Raw genomic sequence first — 20,530 nt, forward strand, 5'->3', positions numbered from 1 at the left:
GATTTGATTTATAAATCATGTCATAGGGACACAAAGTATCTTAGAGACTTAGAGAATTGATGCCTCCCTCTCAGAAAATTTTGAATCACTGTATTTTAGACTCTGGGAGTAAAATAGTTAAAATATCAAAAGGGTAATTTGGACAGTAATGGGTAGAATAGTACAAGTGGAAAAAAAATGTATCCAAGGGCTCTTTAGATGAGAAAGATGACATGATTCATGTCCTCAAAAACAAATTACACAGAGATAGATAGATAGATAGAGATGATAGAAATTGATAGAAAGAAATTGATAGAAAGATAGGTAGACACATAGATATTAAGAATCTACTTCTAAATAGAAAAAAGTAAGATTTAAAAAATATATTGGACACAACTGTTGTGTCTTACATTATTTCTAGTTATTGAAATCACTCAGAGAGTTATACAGTATTATTTTCCTTTACACATGAGTCTCAGAGATGTGAAGTGATTTGTCCAAGACTGGGATTCAAATAAGTCTTTACTTAGCTTCAAAGCTCACCTTCTTTCCACTATGTTTTATATCATAGTTTTTGTGTTTTATCAAATAAAGAATAATTTTCACTAAATTTTTGTATTTTGTTTACTAGCTCACTGTATATGTCCAGCCACAGCAAAAGCACACAGCTGAATATGCTGCAAACATAACTAAAATTGTATTTGATTATTTTGAAGAATACTTCGCTATGGATTATGCTCTTCCTAAATTAGGTGAGACTCATTTTTTATTTTCTTATTTTTAATATTGCCTTTGCTTTTACCTAAGTTAAATTATTTCCTCAAGTTTTCACATTCTTAGTTAATAGCCACCCCTTAGTATTTTTATTATATGCCTAAAATATGTATCTAATATTTGCTAGATGCTGAAAGATGCACTTTGGATTCCTCCAAGAATAATGTCCCATACTTATTCTGTTCTTACCTGGTAAATGCATAAACTTTTACTTTCAAATAAAGACTAAAGTTAATGTGCAAAGCTGCAGGTGTTGATAATAAAGGAGCCAAAAATAGCAACCTAGATTTGTTCATTTCAAAATCATTACCATCGCAATAGCTTACATTGCCACCCTACCATCAGTGAGTTGATAAATAGTAGGGATAAATGATGCTATCGGAGTCCCATGTGCTTGTAGTCTTTCCATTGTACAAGACTAATTCTAGATTCTCCAGCAATTAAAATGAAACACTGATACTCCTTCCATAAATATATTTTTCTACTTGGGGGGAACGTTTTCTTTTTAAAATAAAATTAGGGCTATAATCAAAATGGTGTGGATATGATACTTCTACCAATAGTAGAAGTGCTTTATTAGTAAGCTTGAGTGGTGTTAGCAAAGACTTTAAATGAAACACCCATATAGATGTTCGTAGGGATAAAATGAAGACAACAAGGAAACCAATCAACCCAAAATTGATTTCTCTATTTCTGTTTATGCCTCTACTTTAATAAACTATCAGTGCAAAGTGACTGGGATGCCAGATTCTCTACATAAGAGTGGCTTTGGCTCTGGGCAACTTTGTAGATGCTCCATTTTCTCTTCAATGGCATCAGCTCCCCACTATTAGAGAAAGAGACAGGAAGAGAAACACCTTTTCATCAACATCAGAATAATATTTAATAAAATGTTAAGCACACTAATTTAAAAGTCTATTTTCTCTTCTTCTCACGTGAGTTAATTCATTATAATGTCAATACTCACTAGAGAAATGAGGTCACAAAAAAGTCCTTTCATTCAAGGATTAGGTAAAAATTATACTCCATAATATTATAGAAAATAATGGCCCTTGTGGGGGTGATAATTCTCCACCCTTTAAGTGGTATTCTTGGGACAAAATAACGTAACCTAAGAATGAAGATAACATGGAAAGGGAACTACTGCTGTAATCTTGACTTTTATTTAAGATATATCCACTTTTCATTCTTTTGTAAGAAGCTTTAAGAATCTTTATGTTAACCAGAAAGGACCTTTGTTTATATGTTAGATAAAAATTAAATTTATTTTTATTTATGTACCTCATTTAAATTATATGTAATAATATGGGGCACCTGGGTGGTTCAGAAGATTAAGCATCCGACTCATGACCTCAGCTTGAGTCTTGTTCTCAGGGTTGTGAGTTCAGCCCTGCATTGGGCTCCACTCTGGGAGTAAAGCTTACTTTAAAAAAAATTATATGTAATAATAAAGAAATTACATTTTTATTATAGTTCTTTAGCTGGAGAATCTGTATTCTATCCACTAATCAAGCTCAACATTTTCTGTTTGGGATTTAACATAGAACTGATAGGCACTGCCTCTTCCTGTCAGATGTTATATCAAAGATTATAGGGCCAAGCAAAAATAAAGAATAGAAATTCCTGGTAGAATCCAACATTTTAGGTCTGGAAGAGAGTTTAGAAAGAATACAGTGTATTGCATGTTGATTCCAACTTATTTAATGCATGCAAATGGATGGTAACCAGTAAGGAATTGGGTTGATCTCAAGTTGTACAGAAATAGGGAAAAAGTGGAATTTTATATGCTCTAATATTCTGCATCCTCGAATAGAAATATATTTCTGTGCACTTGGAAGCTGTGTACTTCTAAGTCTTCATTTGAAAACTTCACTTCCTTATTCCTCACAGCTTATCCTCAAAAACAGATGTTTTCTGTTACCTGTAAAAATCTTGAAAAAAAAAACCAGCTAATAAAAATGAAGTACAGAGAGAAACAAAAGACATAAAATTATGGAGGACTGAAAAGAGCATTGCCATTAGTATCCTTTGAAAACTAAAAGACGCCCTGATATCTGGGGCCAACAGGAAAAGTTCCATGGAAAGTTTGAGCGCATGAAGGCTGAAAAGTTCGCACAAATAGATTATTGTTTTTACTCTAAGAAATTATTTTTAGCCTTTTTAAAAACAGTCATCCAAAGAACTTAATTTAGTAAGAAATGTTATAAACAAATGCAAAGAAGTATTTCTCATGGGACTGTTTCTTTCTCCATAGATGAAATCGCTATTCCAGACTTTGGCACCGGGGCCATGGAGAACTGGGGACTCATCACTTACAGAGAAACAAGCTTGCTTTATGACCCTGAGGAATCAGCCTCATCAAACCAGCAGAGGGTGGCCACCGTGGTTGCCCATGAACTTGTGCATCAGGTATGGAATCTTAGTATCAAATTAGCTTGTTTTTAAAAGTGGCTTAAGACTGTAGGAATAATTGAAATTAATAATAACTTAGCAAATAAAAAACAGCTTATCAGAAAATCCGGCCTGACAGTCTTTTAAGACACATTGTTTTGCCTTTAGTAAAGACACAGGAGACCTCACTATGACTTTACATAGGCCCAGTAATACCTAAATAAAGGCAATAAACTAAGGAGAATTTAAGATCATTTAAAAATCAGGAGAAATAGAAAAAAAAAAAAGCAGGAAATAAATTCTAATTAAGTACAATGCCTGCCACTTTTGTGTCAAGTGACAACATTTATATGGACAAATAAATGTATTGCAAATTTCTAGGCCTCTCTACCACAAGCACAATAATTTAACTCTCTATTTGTTTATAATTTCAGTGGTTTGGAAATACCGTGACCATGGAATGGTGGGAAGACTTGTGGCTAAATGAAGGATTTGCTTCCTTCTTTGAGTTCCTGGGAGTAAACCAAGCAGAAAAAGAGTGGCAAATGGTGAGCCTGGAACATATAAGCTCTCAATGTCTATTTGCCTCATGCAAAGCAACTGAAATCTTTACACCATGACTGTGTCCCCGAGTCAGGGGCCTGGTGCAGTGGTGAACTAGGAATTTCCTTGTGAGCATGGAGTGGAGTCAGTTCGTTCCACTGAACTACACCTTGCCGAGGACCAATGCCCAGGCCTGGGAGAGCAGCTGACCACCCCAATCTGAGGATGTCCTCGATAGAGTCCCTCAATAACATATGTCAAAGCAAGAAAACAAAATAGTGAGCTTAGACAACACAGCTCTGTATTTAAGTGTCTTCAGTGTTAATCCTTTGAAAAATCTAAGCCTAATTTTACAAAGGACTTACCTTACACAGGCCGCTGAAATAGTGTGATAAAGAGATAAGAGCATAGGGGTGCCGGGGTGGCTCAGTTGGTTAAGCGACTGCCTTCGGCTCAGGTCATGATCCTGGAGTCCCTGGATCGAGTCCCGCATCGGGCTCCCTGCTCAGCGGGGAGTCTGCTTCTCCCTCTGACCCTCCCCCTTTCATGCTCTCTCTCTCTCATTCTCTCTCTCAGATAAATAAATAAAATCTTTAAAAAAAAAGAGAGATAAGAGCATAAATTGAGTGTTATAGGGGATGTGACCTTGAGCAAGTGACATATCCTGAGTCAGTTCTCTCCTCTATGAAAGAAGAACATTGTTCTCTATCTTGTAAGCTTAAAGCCTCCTGAAAATACATGTAATTACCATTAACCTACCTCATGTCCTTGAGGGGCCTGGAACAAAGGCATCTAAGAACCATAAAGATATTTTTTTCTGAAAAGCTAAATCTGTTTTTATTGATATTTAGATGGTGTACGTGCTCTTATCTGTTTGTATATATGAAAGTATAAGTGTGTAAGATGTGTAAAAGTAGAGAATTACAGGGGCGCCTGGGTGGCTCAGTTGGTTAAGCGACTGCCTTCGGCTCAGGTCATGATCCTGGAGTCCCTGGATCGAGTCCCGCATCGGGCTCCCTGCTCGGCAGGGTGTCTGCTTCTCCCTCTGACCCTCCCCCCCTCTCATGCTTTCTCTCTCATTCTCTCTCTCTCAAATAAATAAATAAAATCTTTAAAAAAAAAAAAAAAGTAGAGAATTACAGGTTGTGTACTGTAGAGACTACTGCCCTCTACTGGAAAAAATAAAAAGACAACCTTAAATGCCTGAAGCCCTTGGCCATTTCCATAACCTACTTTAAAAAGTGAGAAAGTTAATTTACAATGATTCCTGCTTAAAACTTTAATTTACATCAGGGTTTTTCAACCATGGAACTATTGACATTTTGGGCCAAATAATTTGGGAGTGATTGACAATTGTGGGGGTTGTCCTGTGTATTGTAGGATATTTATAAGCATCCCTGGTCCATATATACTAGATGCAAGTAACCCTCCCTCCCCAGTTGTAAAACCAAAAATGTGTCCAGATATTTCCAGATGTCCCCTGGGGGCCAAAATTTGCCCTAGTTGAGAATCACTCATATATGTTGAAAATTGTTGATTTTGTAATTTGTTGAAATTAAACTGTATAAATGAAAAATTATTTTGTCCTTTATTTTCTATAAAGTAAACTGAGGTCCTTCTTATTGCAAGCTATCGTAAGAAACTATAACATTTTCATATTGTTGTATTATATATAAGATATTTTACATTTTAATATTCCAATTCAGCATTTTAAAACACCAATTAAATTTCAGAAGAATTTAGTATTTTTTTTAAGGTTTATTTATTTGAGAGAGAGAGAGCGGTGGAGAGGGGCAGAGGGAGAAGGAGAGAGAGAATCTCAAGCAGACTCCCGGCTGAGCACAGAGTGATTCCACAACCCTGAGATCATGACCTGCGCTGAAATCAAGTCAGATGCTCAACTGACTGAGCCACCCAGGTGCTCCTAGTATGCAGTTCTTAAATGAAATTTAATCACATGGTCCAACCCATCCATCCATCCATCCATCCATCCGTCTATCCATTCATTCATTCATTTTTTATCCATTCATTCTGTCTTCTGTGTTCAGTGAACACTACAGAGAATCCAAAACAGAATAAAATATATTTCTTGCCCTCAAGGAGTTCCCAATTAAGGGTCTGGTGGGTGGAGGGGAACAGATAACTATAGACATATTGTAAGAGAGCCTGGTAAGTACTACAAGAGTAGAGCCTCATTTCACAGGTGAAAAAGCTGATGCCCAGAAAGGTAGTATAACTTTCCAACATCACACAGACAGTTGGTAGCACAATCAAAACTAGAGTCAAATTTCCTGACACTGAGAACTGAAGTCTTTCTACTTACTTAAGCCTTTTAGATGTACAAAATTTAAAATCCAATTCAAAATTACCTTGGACTGGCAGTCATCACTTGGTAACAGTGTCTTGCCTATTATAAATGGAAATTGCGAAAGTGGAAAATGTAATACCATGCATTATCATTAAATTCTCTAACAATTCCAAAAAGCATATGCCATTATTTCCCTATTTGAAGGGTTAGGGAGCTTAAACTTACATATCTAGAAAATGGAAAAATTGAGCGATGAACCATGAAAGTCTGACTATAGGGCTAGACCTCTCAACCACTCTATTTTGCTGAGAAAACAAGGATTGGATTGAGAAGATGATTATTAGAACTAAAGCAAAAACTAATATTTCTTTGATTAATTATGAATCATCCAAATTCTAATGATTAGTTGACCAAAAAAATAAATAAATAAATAAATAAATCCTGAACATCAATTTTGATCAACATGCATCCTCACTTAATTCTGAGAACAAATCTGTGAGGTGGTATCATTCCCATTGCACAGATATGGAAATAAGGCTTGAAAACTTTGGCATGTGTCTGAAAGTCATGCATAAGTAGCAGAAACAATTCACAGATGCTTGTGTCTTCTTGGCCTGTCATATAGGGAGGGGTGAAGTCAAAGGAATTACAGTAGAAGAAGGGAATGGAATCAGTATGGATCAATCAGTGTAAAATATGATTAATTTGTTTTTTTTAAAGATTTTATTTATTTATTTGAGAGAGAGAATGAAATAGAGAGAAAGAGAGCATGAGAGGGGGGAGGGTCAGAGGGAGAAGCAGACTCCCTGCTGAGCAGGGAGCCCGATGCGGGACTCAATCCCGGGACTCCAGGATCATGACCTGAGCTGAAGGCAGTCGCTTAACCAACTGAGCCGCCCAGGTGCCCCAAATATGATTAATTTGAACACCTACTCCTTGTCTTAAGTAATTTGAGTCATTTATATTTATTTTCCACCACGTGATATATAAATGATATTTTGAAATATGAACCAGTATAAAGGAAGTGCTGTCTTTTTTGGTTCGTTCTGTCATTTCAGAGAAACCAGATGTTACTTGAAGATGTATTACCCGTACAAGAGGATGATTCTTTGATGTCTTCACACCCAATTGTTGTCACCGTGACAAATCCTGCTGAAATAACATCTGTTTTTGATGGGATATCCTATAGCAAGGTAGGGAAAATCTGACATTGTTGTGAACATCTTCTTGTTTAGTGACTTTTAGTAAAGGCTAAAAATGGAAAGAATGGTGAGACTATGCTAATGGGCTTTAGGAAACAGTGTAGAGCTTATTCTGGGCGCTGAATATTCAGTAGTTTGTATTTTCCTGTCAAATTGATCAATGCTGGTCATTGTCACAGGATTTTGAATCAGATTTTTAAAAATTTCTCCTTTCACTTTTGTTTATAACTTCTTTCATTCTAACTGAATATTTACACTTCAAGCTTCAAATTTAAAATTATTTGATTTTTTATTTTTATTTTATTTTTTAAATTTTATTATGTTATGTAAATCACCATACATTATATCATTAGTTTTCGATGTGATTTGATTTTTTAAAAGACAGTAAATCTTTTTCTGATCTGTGGTCTTTGATGTCATATACATGGACACCTTTTCTAATAGAATCCTTTAGTTCAGCCAGTAAGAATTTAAACCCAACTCAGTTTGAAAGAATGACTTTTATCCATTTTTATATAACATATAAAGATGACTTTATTAATATGTTGTAGATGGGTGATTTTTATCCAATAACATGGTTTGCAAAGCGACTGTAGATCTACAGTGACCCATTTTCTCCTACAGAGTTTCCTATAGCTCCTCCTCCAAGTATCTTCATGCCTGCATGCAGTATAATTTAGTCATTTCCCTTTTGCTGCTCATGGTTTACCCACTATGCTAAGCTGCTCAAAAGCCACTGCAAATGAATACATTTTGTCATTCTGGATAATACCTAAAGTGTTATTTAAAATGAAATATTATAATTATTAAAATGAATACTAGATAAAATGGCTTGAGTGAAAAAAGCCTTCTATGTATTATTATTTCAAAGTTATAGCATCATATTTTTGGCTTTCCCTATCATTATTCCCATGGCATCTTTTTAGGCTTCCTTTATTCATTTTTCTTTCACACCTGCCAATGATTCTTTTCTCTTTCTCTTAAAATGGACATTTCCAATCCACTTATGGTATGGTCTAGTAACTCACATGGAGACGTTTATATTTTATTAAATCAGTTTCTTTCTGAATCCTAGATATTCCATGGGTTTAAGATATTAGGTCAAAAATATATAAATGTTCTAAACCTTTAGCCTTCTACTAGGTACAAAAATAATTTATACTTAAATGACAGTAAAAACTGCTAACTTCGTGGGGAGGCACACGTTTTTCTGGCAAGTTACTTGAAAATTGATTTTAAAATGTGTAAATAGTGAATTTTAGTATTAATCTTATAACATGTGCAGAGAAAGTAGAGAGCAGAGGTATTAATCAGATTCTTCAGATAAAATAAAACCAAATGAGATAAACTACTTTTGAAGAGGATTTTATGCCTAAATGATATATCTAACTCTACTAAACTATTTGACCAGACAATTCCTCAACTATCTATTTCCACTAAATGTAATCTTTTTAAAGTATTGAAATATACTTTAAGAAGTCAGCAGAATTTTATCATGGAATTACTTCATTCACTGAAAAATAGATTTCTAAAAGTGTTTCTAACGTTTCTCCTTCATTAGAAAAGCCCCATCTGCTGGTTCATTTGGTGAAGTGCAATAATTATTTAAACCCCAAGTCACTGAAATGATGGCCACTTTATCAATTTCTCTTTATCTTTTAGTTATTTTAGAAGCGTAGATATAGGGGGTGTGCCAAGTGACATTTTTATGCTAAAACTACTGAGTTATGGCCAAGTAATTTAGTGGGGTCATCTTGAAGGCATAATCTCGCAAATACGATATTAAAATACTGGTCACCATAGTGATCCCTGGTGTTTGTTTCCAGCCTATCCTTTACTAGTTCAATTTGTCACTTTTTTCCACCACAGGGATCATCCATTCTGAGGATGCTTGAAGACTGGATAACACCAGGGAAATTTCAAAAGGGATGTCAGGTATGATTTATTACTTTTAATAGTATTAAATGTAAGCTACACTAATCGGTGGCTGATGAATGTCAATATGTGATTAATTAAGGACAACTCCCTTTTTACTTTCTCTCTCCTTACTCAGGGATAGATTAAATAGCAAAACATGAAAAGGTGACTTCACAGCCAGCTAAGTGCCTGGACACCATTATCTGTAATTGCCATTTAGCTGAAATTTCATGGAGAAGTTGAATGGACTCCTTCGTTATTTTGGATGCCCTTTTTATGTGTATTAGCTCAGTCTACCATAATAAATACCATCGGCTGGGTCATTTAAACAACGGAAATGTATTTCCTCACGGTTCTGGGGGCTGAGAAGTCTATGACCATGGCCTGGCAGATTCATGTGTTGGAGAGGGATGTCTCCCTGGCCTGCAGATGGCTGCTTCTTTGCTGTGTCCTCGAGTGGCAGGGCAAGAGAGAGCTCTCTGGTGTCTCTTAGCAGACAGACATCGATCCTGTCCTGAGGGTCCCACCCTCATGACTTCATCTAAACCTAAATACCCCTCCAGAGGCCTCATCTGCAAACACCATCACGTTGGAGAGTAGAGCTTCAATGTCTGAATTTCGGGGAACGCAATTCAGTCCATAGCAACATGACATAAAGATGGAAACGTATCTATAAAGGTCTTCCCTTCCAGTCTGTAAAAGGACTTTTCTCCTGTTACTGGATTTTTTTTTTTTTTTTAAAGATTTTATTTATTTATGACAGAGAGAGACACAGCCAGAGAGGGAACACAAGCAGGGGGAGTGGGAGAGGGAGAAGCAGGCTTCCCGCGGAGCAGGGAGCCCGATGCGGGGCTCGATCCCAGGACCCTGGGATCATGACCTGAGCCGAAGGCAGACGCTTAACGACTGAGGCACCCAGGCACCCCATCCCCTGTTATTGGATTTAAAAAAGGGCAAATATACACATTCCTATTATGATGGAGTCAATGACTGAAGAGGGCCGGCTTCCTTTTGGAAACAGAAATGATAAATTTTCGAAAGCATCTCACACATCCAACTTAAGGTGATTACTCCAGGGGATATTTCAGTTTCATCTTTATTTTTCTAGCAAAACCTAAGCCAAGTCTCTCAGGGTTTTATATTGTCAGTGTTGCTACAATCTGTCTCTGCAACTGTCCTGTCTGCAGGTTGGCCCCCCTGCAGCCTAGAGATGGAGCTGGCTTCCTACTTTCCCCCTCTCAACTGCCTCCTCCCTGCTGTGATGCCCCAGGTTGCTCAGCAGAGCAGTGGTGATGGTGGCCAGTCCAGAAGGCAGAGAACAGGTCAGAGTAGCCCCCTGCCAGCTTTTCTAAAGAGTGCTAGTACGTCTTTTCGATGTGATTCCCCAGGACAATGCCTGCTCCCCATTCCTTCAGCTCTCGCTACCATTAAGTCTTCTTATATGGCATCCGGCACTCTCTATGCTCTCCCAAAAGGAGACAGTCCCCTTCTACCCAATGCTAAAATTTCTAGGTGACTACCAAAGTAAGAAATAGGACCAGGACTTGGGAAATGTTCAGGGAGTATATCCATACATTTTACTCCTTTTGTCCACTAATAAAATATTCTGTGTGGACACTGGCGGAAAGGGAAAAGCTATGTGCTTATTCTTATGTGCACATTAGAACATCTTGTAACTTTTCCGTTGGCTTCAAACTCACATTTCTTCATATCTTCTCTCACTGTGAGCACCTTCAGTGAGGAACTCGGTCTTTTATATCTTTGCGTATACTCCAGGGCCTAGTAGAATGCATTACACATGTTAGGCAATCCAAAAAATGCTTCTTGAGTTAGTGAATGGCCTATAATAAATAGTATAAAATATAGAAAAAAAACAAAGACAATTCTTTTAAAAAATTCAGTGAAAATTCCACTTGCAGAGCTTTCATTCTAAATTAAACTGATCAGTAACACATTCTTGGAATCTTCAAAGCTGACTTCAAATTAAATGATTTTTATGGTAATTTCTAGAGATGGACCAAAAGAGTCTTTAAAAGTGAATAGCTATTCTAATAATTCAGAAATACTCTCATATTTCCTTTAGCCCGGTATCTATGGTATAATTAATTAAAAAGCCAGTCTCCCTGTCTAAAACTAATATTTCTCAGGTGAAAACTGTCTTCCTCCACCCTGTGACTATAGATGGATCTAGAAACTGAACTAGGATGAATAAGTATTAATTTTTTCATGCCATCATACTGCTGTGGAATAAATTTACCAAAAAAAAAAAAAAAAAAAACCCACTAAAACACTCACTTTTTCCCTACAATCTTCAAACACTAGCTCATATCTGAAAATGGTATATGATCAGTATAGACCACACTCAATAGCTCTCAAATCAATTGGAACATTCCTTTCCTTCATTCCAGTATCCGAATAGTATCTCTCCTTGAGTTATCATCACACTATGATTGCTGCCCCTAAATCCCACACTCTGTGATACCGTTCAAAATTTTTCCTTTGAAAATACTAATTTTCTGTCCATAGTGACTCTTCATTAGCTAACCTGATGTGGCATCCCCCTCTGGGGATGGCCAGCTGTCTGCTCTCCTTTGTGCTCATCACCTTCCCCCAACCCCCATCTCAGACATCAAAGGAGGTGCAGAGTGCAGGGAAATAAGGGCAAAACCATCACCTGGAAAATCTTTAAGTCTGTGCTTGTGCATAAAAAATCATAATAGATAATGGGGCGTTCGTAACAGTACATGGTCATGAAATCAAGCTGAGAAATGTATCCATCCTTTCTTTTTCTCTTAGTATCAGCAGTACCTTGATAGGACAGGAATGGCTCAGTTGGAACATGGTCCTTTTCCTTCCTGGGATACTAGTTACAGAAACAGGGCTCCTTTCCTTTTGTGCTTACCACACCAATACCAACTAGTGAGGGACTATTATTGGGGGACCTAGGTCACCATAAAATTTTGAGTGGAATGACTGCGTTGTGATTATTCAAGGTGAAGAAATAAATTTTTTTTTTAAAAGATTTTATTTATTTTATTTGACAGAGAAAGAGAGAAAGAGTTCACAAGCAGGGGGAGAGGCAGAGGAAGAGGGAGAAGCAGACTTCCCGCTGAGCAGGGAGCCCGATGTGGGGCTGGATCCCAGGACCCTGGGATCCTGACCTGAGCCGAAGGCAGACGCTTAACGACTGAGCCACCCAGGCACCCCAAGAAAGAAATTTCTTAATATAGGCTATTCAGAAGTGCACTAATCTAGACAAAATAAAATTGATGTCTTTTAATAGACTGTTTATATAAATGTCCATGTAGCCTGTAGTTCAGGAGAAGCAAGAAACTGCAGTTTATTTAAAAAGCAATAATAAGAACACCACCACTGAAACCCGCACAAACTCGTCCAGGAGTCAGAATTCTTTCAAGGTTACCGCAGGAAACTCTCTTCACCTCTATAGGCACCAGTTTCTGACATCCCTAAAAATGTGAGAGTTGTGTTAGATAATATTTAAAATCCCTCTAGTTCCAAGATTGCACGTTCTAAGCTCAAGACGCTGTGAGTATACAAATAAACTCCTCTACATTAATTTTAAGATGCTACTACTCACTAGAAAGTGTCATTAACAGGTAGCTATGGTTATAATTAATCATTACTATTCCAAGTATCCCATTATTTTATTTAGAATGAATGATTTGTGCAAAGCTCTGGAACAAATACCTAAAACTGAATATCGAGTACGTGCCTTTCATGTCTTCTCCCTTCCTCTGCCTGCCCTCCAGTGGTAGTGCTGAGTAGTGACCTCATCTAAAGAACAAATACGAAGGCAGCATTCCAAACTGGTCTCAACTCTCGTCCAGGCTTCTCGGAGCGGTACTGCTAATACTGTTTTATCTCTCTGTGCCTGAAATGAAAGGAATTTAGAAGATAATGTGACTTACGCACATTGCCTCTTGAAAATTATAGCAACTTAGAGTAAAAATGTCAAGTGCAAAGTCAACCGTTGGTTATTTTCTTTGAAGCTCAAGGAACACTTAAGAAGGTTTATTTCTATCGAAGATGTCCATATTTTAAATGGGACAGTTCCTCACAGCAACAAAGTCATGATATGGCAGGAACTTTGGACGGTTTCCTGGAGAAACCACAATTATGAGGGTAGGAGAAAATTGGGAATTTTCTTTATGGACACACCACATTATATCTGAAAACTCATATACAGAGATTTTGTGAACAGAATTGCCAAAGGGGAGAGGCTTGTAGTTTAAAAATTCATATTTTAAAAATAATTGAAGAGTGAAGACACTCTTTAAAGAGAATAATTTCCCCAATTTACCCATGATCATGATCATCATTCTTATTATTCAAAACATCATATATCCATTTCTTTAAAGCAGGGGTCTACTAACTGTGACCTGGGGCCAAATCTGGCCCACCACCGAGGGAGAGTGAGAGGGACAAGCAGACTCCCCCGCTGAGCAAGGAGCCCGAATCAGGGCTTGATCCCAGGACCCTGAGATCATGACCTGAGCCGAAGGCAGATGCTTAACTGACCGAGCCACCCGGGTGCCCCCATACATTGACTTCTAAAATACTTGTTCTCTTTCACGTACAGACTTACTTGAAAAAATACAAATTCAGGAATGCAAAAACTGAAGATTTTTGGGGAGCACTTGAAGAGGTAAGGAGTATATCCCCAAGTATTTCTTTGTCTGATTAACAAATGATTTATCAATCATTTCTTTATCTGACTCTTCTATCTTTTTATTCACCTAATTTGTTAATTATTCTTCATGTTTTTTAAATATCAGGCAAGTAATCTACCAGTGAAAGAAGTAATGGATACGTGGACCAAACAGATGGGTTATCCTGTACTTAATGTCAAAGATAGTAACATCACACAGAAACGCTTTCTGTTGGATTCAAGAGCTAATCTTTCTGAGCCACATTCACCTTTTGGGTAAGGATCTATAATGTATTTCAAGAGTAAAGCAGAAATTTGATGGAAATATTGGCCATTTGCTTGGATCTTGCTCTTCAGTACATGATTGATGGGTGATAATATAAAAACACAGTGTCTTTAGGGAAACGAAAGCATTCAAAGGGAGCTCCGTGGTCTCCAGGTTCAAAATGGTGGACTGAGCACATGTATCCAAGTCCTGTTCTTCCCAGAAATCACTGAATAAAGGAACAGAAGTGCTAAAAGAAATAAACTCATAAAGGAGAGAAAATAAAGAGGAGGGGCAATATACATCACAGAATTCTAGAAGACAAGCCAGAAGGAGAAATATTGGTAGAAAACAAACAAACTAAGGAAGATGCAGTTAGATAAAGAGGGACTTGTGGTAGAGGTAGAAATATCTTCCCTATCCCTAGGCAGGCTCTGGGCTCACTGTCAGCATGAAAAGTGGAGTGCAGGAGTGAGACATGAGGCTGAAAATAGGGCAATTAATTTGAAGTCTAAGACTCAGGACAGTTGTGCCAGGCAGACACACCCCCATTCCATTTTCCCTTCATCTGCTACCATCCTCTTCTCTGTTCAGAGCTCTCAGAAGTCTGCCAGAAGCCTGGCAATGACCCAAGGCAAAAATCCAAAGGCTCTTGCTGCCCCCCCACCCCGCCCCAAGTAAATTGACTAAAACAGTGGAAGAGAGCTAAGGATTTCCATTTGGTTAGGAAGCCCAGAGTAAAGCTTTCCTCCGTATGGCATTTGTGGGATGGATGGGCTAGAGCTGCCAGCTCCCCTTATACGTACACAGAGCTCCCAGTCAGACATCCTGTTCGGAGGAAGAGCTTGTTTCAAAAAGACACCTCCCCTCTCAACAGCAGAGGGATGACAAGCAAGATGCCAAGAATAATTAATTTAGTCCTTCTTTCTAAAATATGGGTGGACCATTAAGATCACACAACACATAAAAAAAAAACAAACCTAAAAGCATAAAAGGTAAAATCTCACTTGAACAAACAAAAAATTGTCTCTATAAGAAACATAATTGAGGAAATAGAAAATAAATTTATGAAATACATTTGGAGATCAAAGAAGCTCTTAACACCCATTTACCAAGAGCAGAATGTCTTTGACAAAACAAACTTAGAATATAGAATTGCTCTGGAAGGTTAAATTTTTGGTTGTCAAAGAGTTAAGCAAGCAAGTAGAAATAAATTTGGGGAACTGTCTCAAGTTATAGGGCAAACACACAGAACTGACAAATATGAAAGAGAAGACAAATATGCAACGTCCAGCACCCAACTAATAGATGTCTCTCAAAAAAGAAAACAGAGAAACTTGACAGGCAAATCATATCAAAGAAATAATAAAGGACACAGGGATTCTGATTAAAAAATCCATTGACTACACAGTACAAAAAAGGAAAAAAATATATATATACCTAGCTACATCCTCATGAATGGAACAATCATCTAAAATGGTTGAAGCAAAAAATATTTTCAGCCTCCAATTCTCCACACAAACTAAACCAAATGCAAAAGCACAACAAAGACATTTTCAAACATGTAGGCCCAGAAAATGCTTTCCACACAGCACTTCCTAGAAAGTTACTAGGGGAGGAAGAAGAGGAAAAATATGGATAAATCAAAAAAAAAAAAAAAAGAAGAAGACGTGGATCCAGGAAACAATGCATCCAACCAAGGAAAACCATGACAGGAAATGCTGGCCATTAGTGAGCCAACGGGCTCACGGTGCCATGTGTAAGAGCTGGATGACTGGGCTCAGGTAGGTGATCACCAGGAAAAAGCAAGTATGGTTGAGAGGATGAAAAAACCTGAGGAGCTGGTGAAGGCCCATCAGTTAAGTCAACTGTAAAGAAGAAAACTAGAGAAACCAAATCAAGGCTGTATGTAAAAATTGTGATCCAAAAATATAAACAAGGTAGAACAATTTTATGCCATTGATAAATACAAGAAAAAGGAGTCCATTTGACCCTTATGATAGGGTATTAGGGTAAATTCTTATTTAAGTGACTCAGGGGGCCATGAAATCAGCCTATAGAGAAGGAAATGTAACTCTAACACACTTCTTGGCTAACAATATGTATACAATAGTATAATTTCATAAATGTTACTTATTGGCTTTTAACTTTTATAATCAGGGATGAATAACATAACGATTTTGTTACAGTGGCAGAGAAGATTGTAAATATAAGCAGTCTTAACGTTGTAATAAGGGAAAAAGCTGGCAGAAGAAAGGAGGTGGAAGAGGGAGGAGAGGTGGAAGGAAGCGTTGGGTCCTAATTCAGTGGTGTGCTTGTGCTGATGCTAATCCCAGCTCAGTGCCATCATGCTGGTAGCTTGAAAGAGATCATGTGGTGAATTAATGGAAACCAGCCAATACTGTGTTCAATTCCGCACCCGCCCCCCCAAGAGCCAGTTGTTAAGTATTTACCAGCATATTCATAGGATACCCTACAGTTTCTCTTCACTAAGGTAGGTAGGGGTAAAATCTCCTATTTTACAGTTAGGAGAGAGTAGCAATACTAAAATTTATGAGACAGGAAATGACAGCTTGAGTACATTATTGAAAGGAACAATTACAACCTATAGAAATCTGATAATAATTTTACTTAAATTTTGACTGTTAATGGGGGAATGGAAGATAAATTAGTATAAGTAAACTAAATCACCCCGTCTCATGGATGAGTTAACAAATACTATCTGGGAAAAAAAAAGAGAGAGAGAGCTATTTAGAGTTACAGAATTAGCCATCAGGAGAATTAAATCCAGAAGTACTTTTTCAAAGAAGATACTTCTGAGAGAGGGGCCAGCCTGTGGGAAGGGTGGAAAAGGAGACTGGTTTTTCAATGGCAGTCTTTCTAGTTTTTGATGAGGATGTTTCTATTTATAAATTGCACAAATGAAAATCTCCCGAATATTAAACAGCAATTATAAACTTGATCACTCAAATTCTCTTGCTAATATCATTTATAAGGAACTTCTGAACATCACCACGTAAAATTTTATTAAATCCCATTTATAATTTTGAAATACAAACAGCTAAAGACACAGATTTATAAACCGAATTTAAAAGAACTTCCTATATGTTTTTATGAATCTAACAAATTAAAATTCATAGAGTATATCAAATTTCTTGGGCATTTTCAGCATATTGAGAATCAAACCTTTGACTTTACAAACTCAAGACTTTTCTAGACATTTAAACAGGACTATTGAGTTAAGGTGTCCTAACAATTTCAGTTAAAATTATAAATACAATGCCATTTCCCTCTAATTTGCCAGATTTTTTTTTCCTTTTTTTAAATTTAAATTCAATTAGCCAACATTTAGTACATCATTAGTTTTTGGTTCAATGATTCATTAGTTGCATATAAATTTCCCAGAGTTTTGAAAATGTTGCAAATATTATAAAAGCTGACAAAACATGTGCAACACAGCCCGTGATTTCACACTGATCACACTTGTGTGAATATAGCTTGTACAGAAAGTCTTAATAGTATATCCATTTCTGTATGACTAGTTATTTTTGTATACACTTCTGGGGTGCCAATTGCTGCCAAAAGAAGAGAAAAAAACCAGGATCTCAGGACCTCTGGTATGGGGCTGGCCACAAAAACCTGGGTATATCACTTTAGGGATACCATCTCAGCCACCCATTACTCAGATGAGTCCCTGCCTAGACAGGATCCTGGCTAAATGGCAACAACATGGCACGTGCGGCACTGGTGGCCTGGACAGTGATCTAATTTCACCCTTGCCAATTTTTTTTTCCAGTTTCATTAAGAAATAATTGCGTCATGTATAGTTTAAGGCGTAAAACATGATGGTTTGATTTAGGTATATCGTGAAATGATTCCCACCATAGGTTCAACTAACACCCATCACCCATGCCAATTTTGATGGTCTCTTCTTTCAACTTCTGAATACTCAGTTTGGTAGAGAGACTTTTGCACCCACTGCCACTTCTGATGATCTCTAATCTCCACTGCCCGTTTTGCAATGAAAAGGCCCTTTGCCCCCTTTATCTCCTTTTTAATAGTCTCATTGCTCTTATTATATAGTTACTTATATATAAATCATCACAAGATCAATGATCTGGTAGCAATTAAGATAACGCGAGGAAGGAGAATTATAGGGTGTGACAAAGGCGTCCCAGAATATCTATAAGCTGGTTCTTTTATAGTTACTGTTTTATGGTTTAGCGAACTAAGATTGGCCAAATTTAATACTGCTGGAGACTTTAGATATTAAAACTTAAAAATGTTTCTCTCTTGTGAAACAAGCTTTCCTTGGGGAGTTTCACAGTGATTACGCTCTCCAGTCATATGTGCCCCCCGATACACTGAGCCTGAATTAACAGGTGGGTCAGGAGGTGCGCTTGAGGAGGGAGCGCCACAGAAGACTTTCTTCCTTGAAGAAGTGAGATTTAAGCTGTGTAGGTTCATATGAGGGGATGACCATGGCGGGGCGGGTGTTCAAAACAGAAACTACATGTATGAAGGCTCTGGAGTTTAAAAAGTGGCATTACCCATATAATATGCAACACTTACTGAGCATTTACTAAGTAGGTGGCACTACTTTAAGCACTTTAGAGCATTTTATTATAACAGGTGGGAGAAATAACTGAAACTGATGAGATAACTTATTCAAGGTTGCCCAGAGTGTAAATGATGGCACTTCGATTTGAACACTGGTGGTCTGGGTCCAGGAAGCTGAACAGCAGAGAGGCACTGGGCACAGCGGTGAGAGGGGAACGCAGGGGCCAGGCATGCACATCCTGTTCAAGATTTTGAACAATAGTGTGCAAATTCAAGGACTTCAAAGAGAAAGAATTAGCAGGCTCACCTTTACATTTTTCAAAGTTCCCCTCTGGCTGCATTATAGAGAGTAGGTCGGAGTGGGGCAAGAGTGGGAGCAGGGAGGCCAGTTAGTATGGTAACTGTCGTGAGTGACTCACATGAGAGATGAGCCAGAGGGTGGGGTCTGCACAAGGAGAGTGGCCGTGAGTCGGAGGGGTGTGGCAGGTCCTGAAGATGAGGTTGAGCTCAAATTTCTCACTAGAGAACAAACGATATGCAGGGAACTGCATTGGATGAATTTTCAGATAACCATCTCATTTTAGAATATTGTTCTCGTCTTGTTCTATAGTGGTCATAGCCAAATTTCTAGAGAACTGAAAGATCTTTAGAGACCCACTTATCATATGTACTCTAGACCCTGTTTCCTGGCTTCCGATTCAGGGCTTTGAAAATTAAGTCACACTAATAGCACACTCGGGTGTTTCCAACAATTCCAAATTGCCAAAATTCAAATTGGACTTCCTGTCCAAGGCATCAGAGAATGAAGAGCACTCAGAATTACTAAATTAGCTACTTTCAGGATACTGGTTGGCATGTGAACTGGAAGAACATCAAGAAAGCCAGTGGTGCTCACCTTATTGAGGCCGGTGATCAGCCTCTTTGGGAAACATCAGACACTCAGCTCCAGCACAGTAAATGACATTCAGAGGAACTGGGTATCTTGCTGTATGCAAATTCTGAAAATTAATAGCTCATGCCAAAACAAAGGAAATTTGAGTTCCTAGACCAAATGAGATCAGTCAGGGAGTGTCTGTTTATACTTCTTTATCTTCTCTTTATTTTGGAAAAGAAAGATTATGATAGAAGAGCTTTGTTTCCACTCTTTCCTCTTCATAATGTATGAATGAATCAATCTGACATAGGTGATAATTCAGTTATGAAAATCCACATAATAATTTGTGCTATCATACTGTTAACTCTAAACTGTTTATTTTATAGTTACTGTTTTATGTTCTAGCAAATTAGATTGGCCATATTTAATACTGCTATTTAATAGCCTTTGGGTATTTAAATTAAAAAGATTTCTCTCTTGAGAAACAAACTTCCACTAGGAAAGCTTTGTAGTAATTCCCTTCTGTCATATGTATCCACTGGTTTGTTAAGCCAAAGACATACTGAACACTGTTTTTATTTTTTTTAAAAAATTATTTATTTATTTGACAGAGAGATAGTGAGAGCAGGAACACAAGCAGGGGGAGTGGGAGAGGGAGAAGCAGGCTTCCCGTTGAGGAGGGAGCCCGATGTGGGGCTTGAACCCAGGACTCTGGGATCATGACCTGAGCCGAAGGCAGACACCCAACGACTGAGCCACCCAGGCGCCCCTGAACACTGTTTTTAAACTGGTGGGATTGCATTGTTTAAATTACTCCTTGGTTATGCATTCCTCTCCACACAAATAAAAGAATTTATTACCCCGCAAATGAAGTGTATTATCAGGTCTTCACTTTTTCAGTTATAACAAATCTTTAAATTGTATTCATTGAGATTTAGAACATGGAACTATATTAACATTTATACTTTTCTCTAATATTTTCTTGAGTTTTTACCGTCAGTTACTATTTTTATTTTATTTAGATTCATAGATACATGATTTTTTAGTG

At 37.5% G+C, this 20,530-nt stretch overlaps 1 protein-coding gene across 1 annotated transcript in view; it reads left to right on the forward strand.

Moving 5' to 3' along the window:
- The window catches only part of ENPEP (glutamyl aminopeptidase), an 84,943-nt gene that overhangs the window by 28,552 nt on the left and 35,861 nt on the right, over positions 1–20,530 (forward strand). The window contains exons 4-10 of the mRNA XM_036098038.2: positions 611–731; positions 3,008–3,162; positions 3,579–3,692; positions 7,054–7,188; positions 9,067–9,132; positions 13,715–13,780; positions 13,911–14,059. Of these exons, the coding sequence (XP_035953931.2) occupies positions 611–731; positions 3,008–3,162; positions 3,579–3,692; positions 7,054–7,188; positions 9,067–9,132; positions 13,715–13,780; positions 13,911–14,059 (806 nt within the window). The remainder of the gene's footprint in view (positions 1–610; positions 732–3,007; positions 3,163–3,578; positions 3,693–7,053; positions 7,189–9,066; positions 9,133–13,714; positions 13,781–13,910; positions 14,060–20,530) is intronic.

The sequence above is a fragment of the Halichoerus grypus genome, chromosome 3 (genome assembly GCF_964656455.1).
Source record: "Halichoerus grypus chromosome 3, mHalGry1.hap1.1, whole genome shotgun sequence".
In the NCBI taxonomy this organism is placed as follows: Eukaryota; Metazoa; Chordata; class Mammalia; order Carnivora; family Phocidae; genus Halichoerus; species Halichoerus grypus.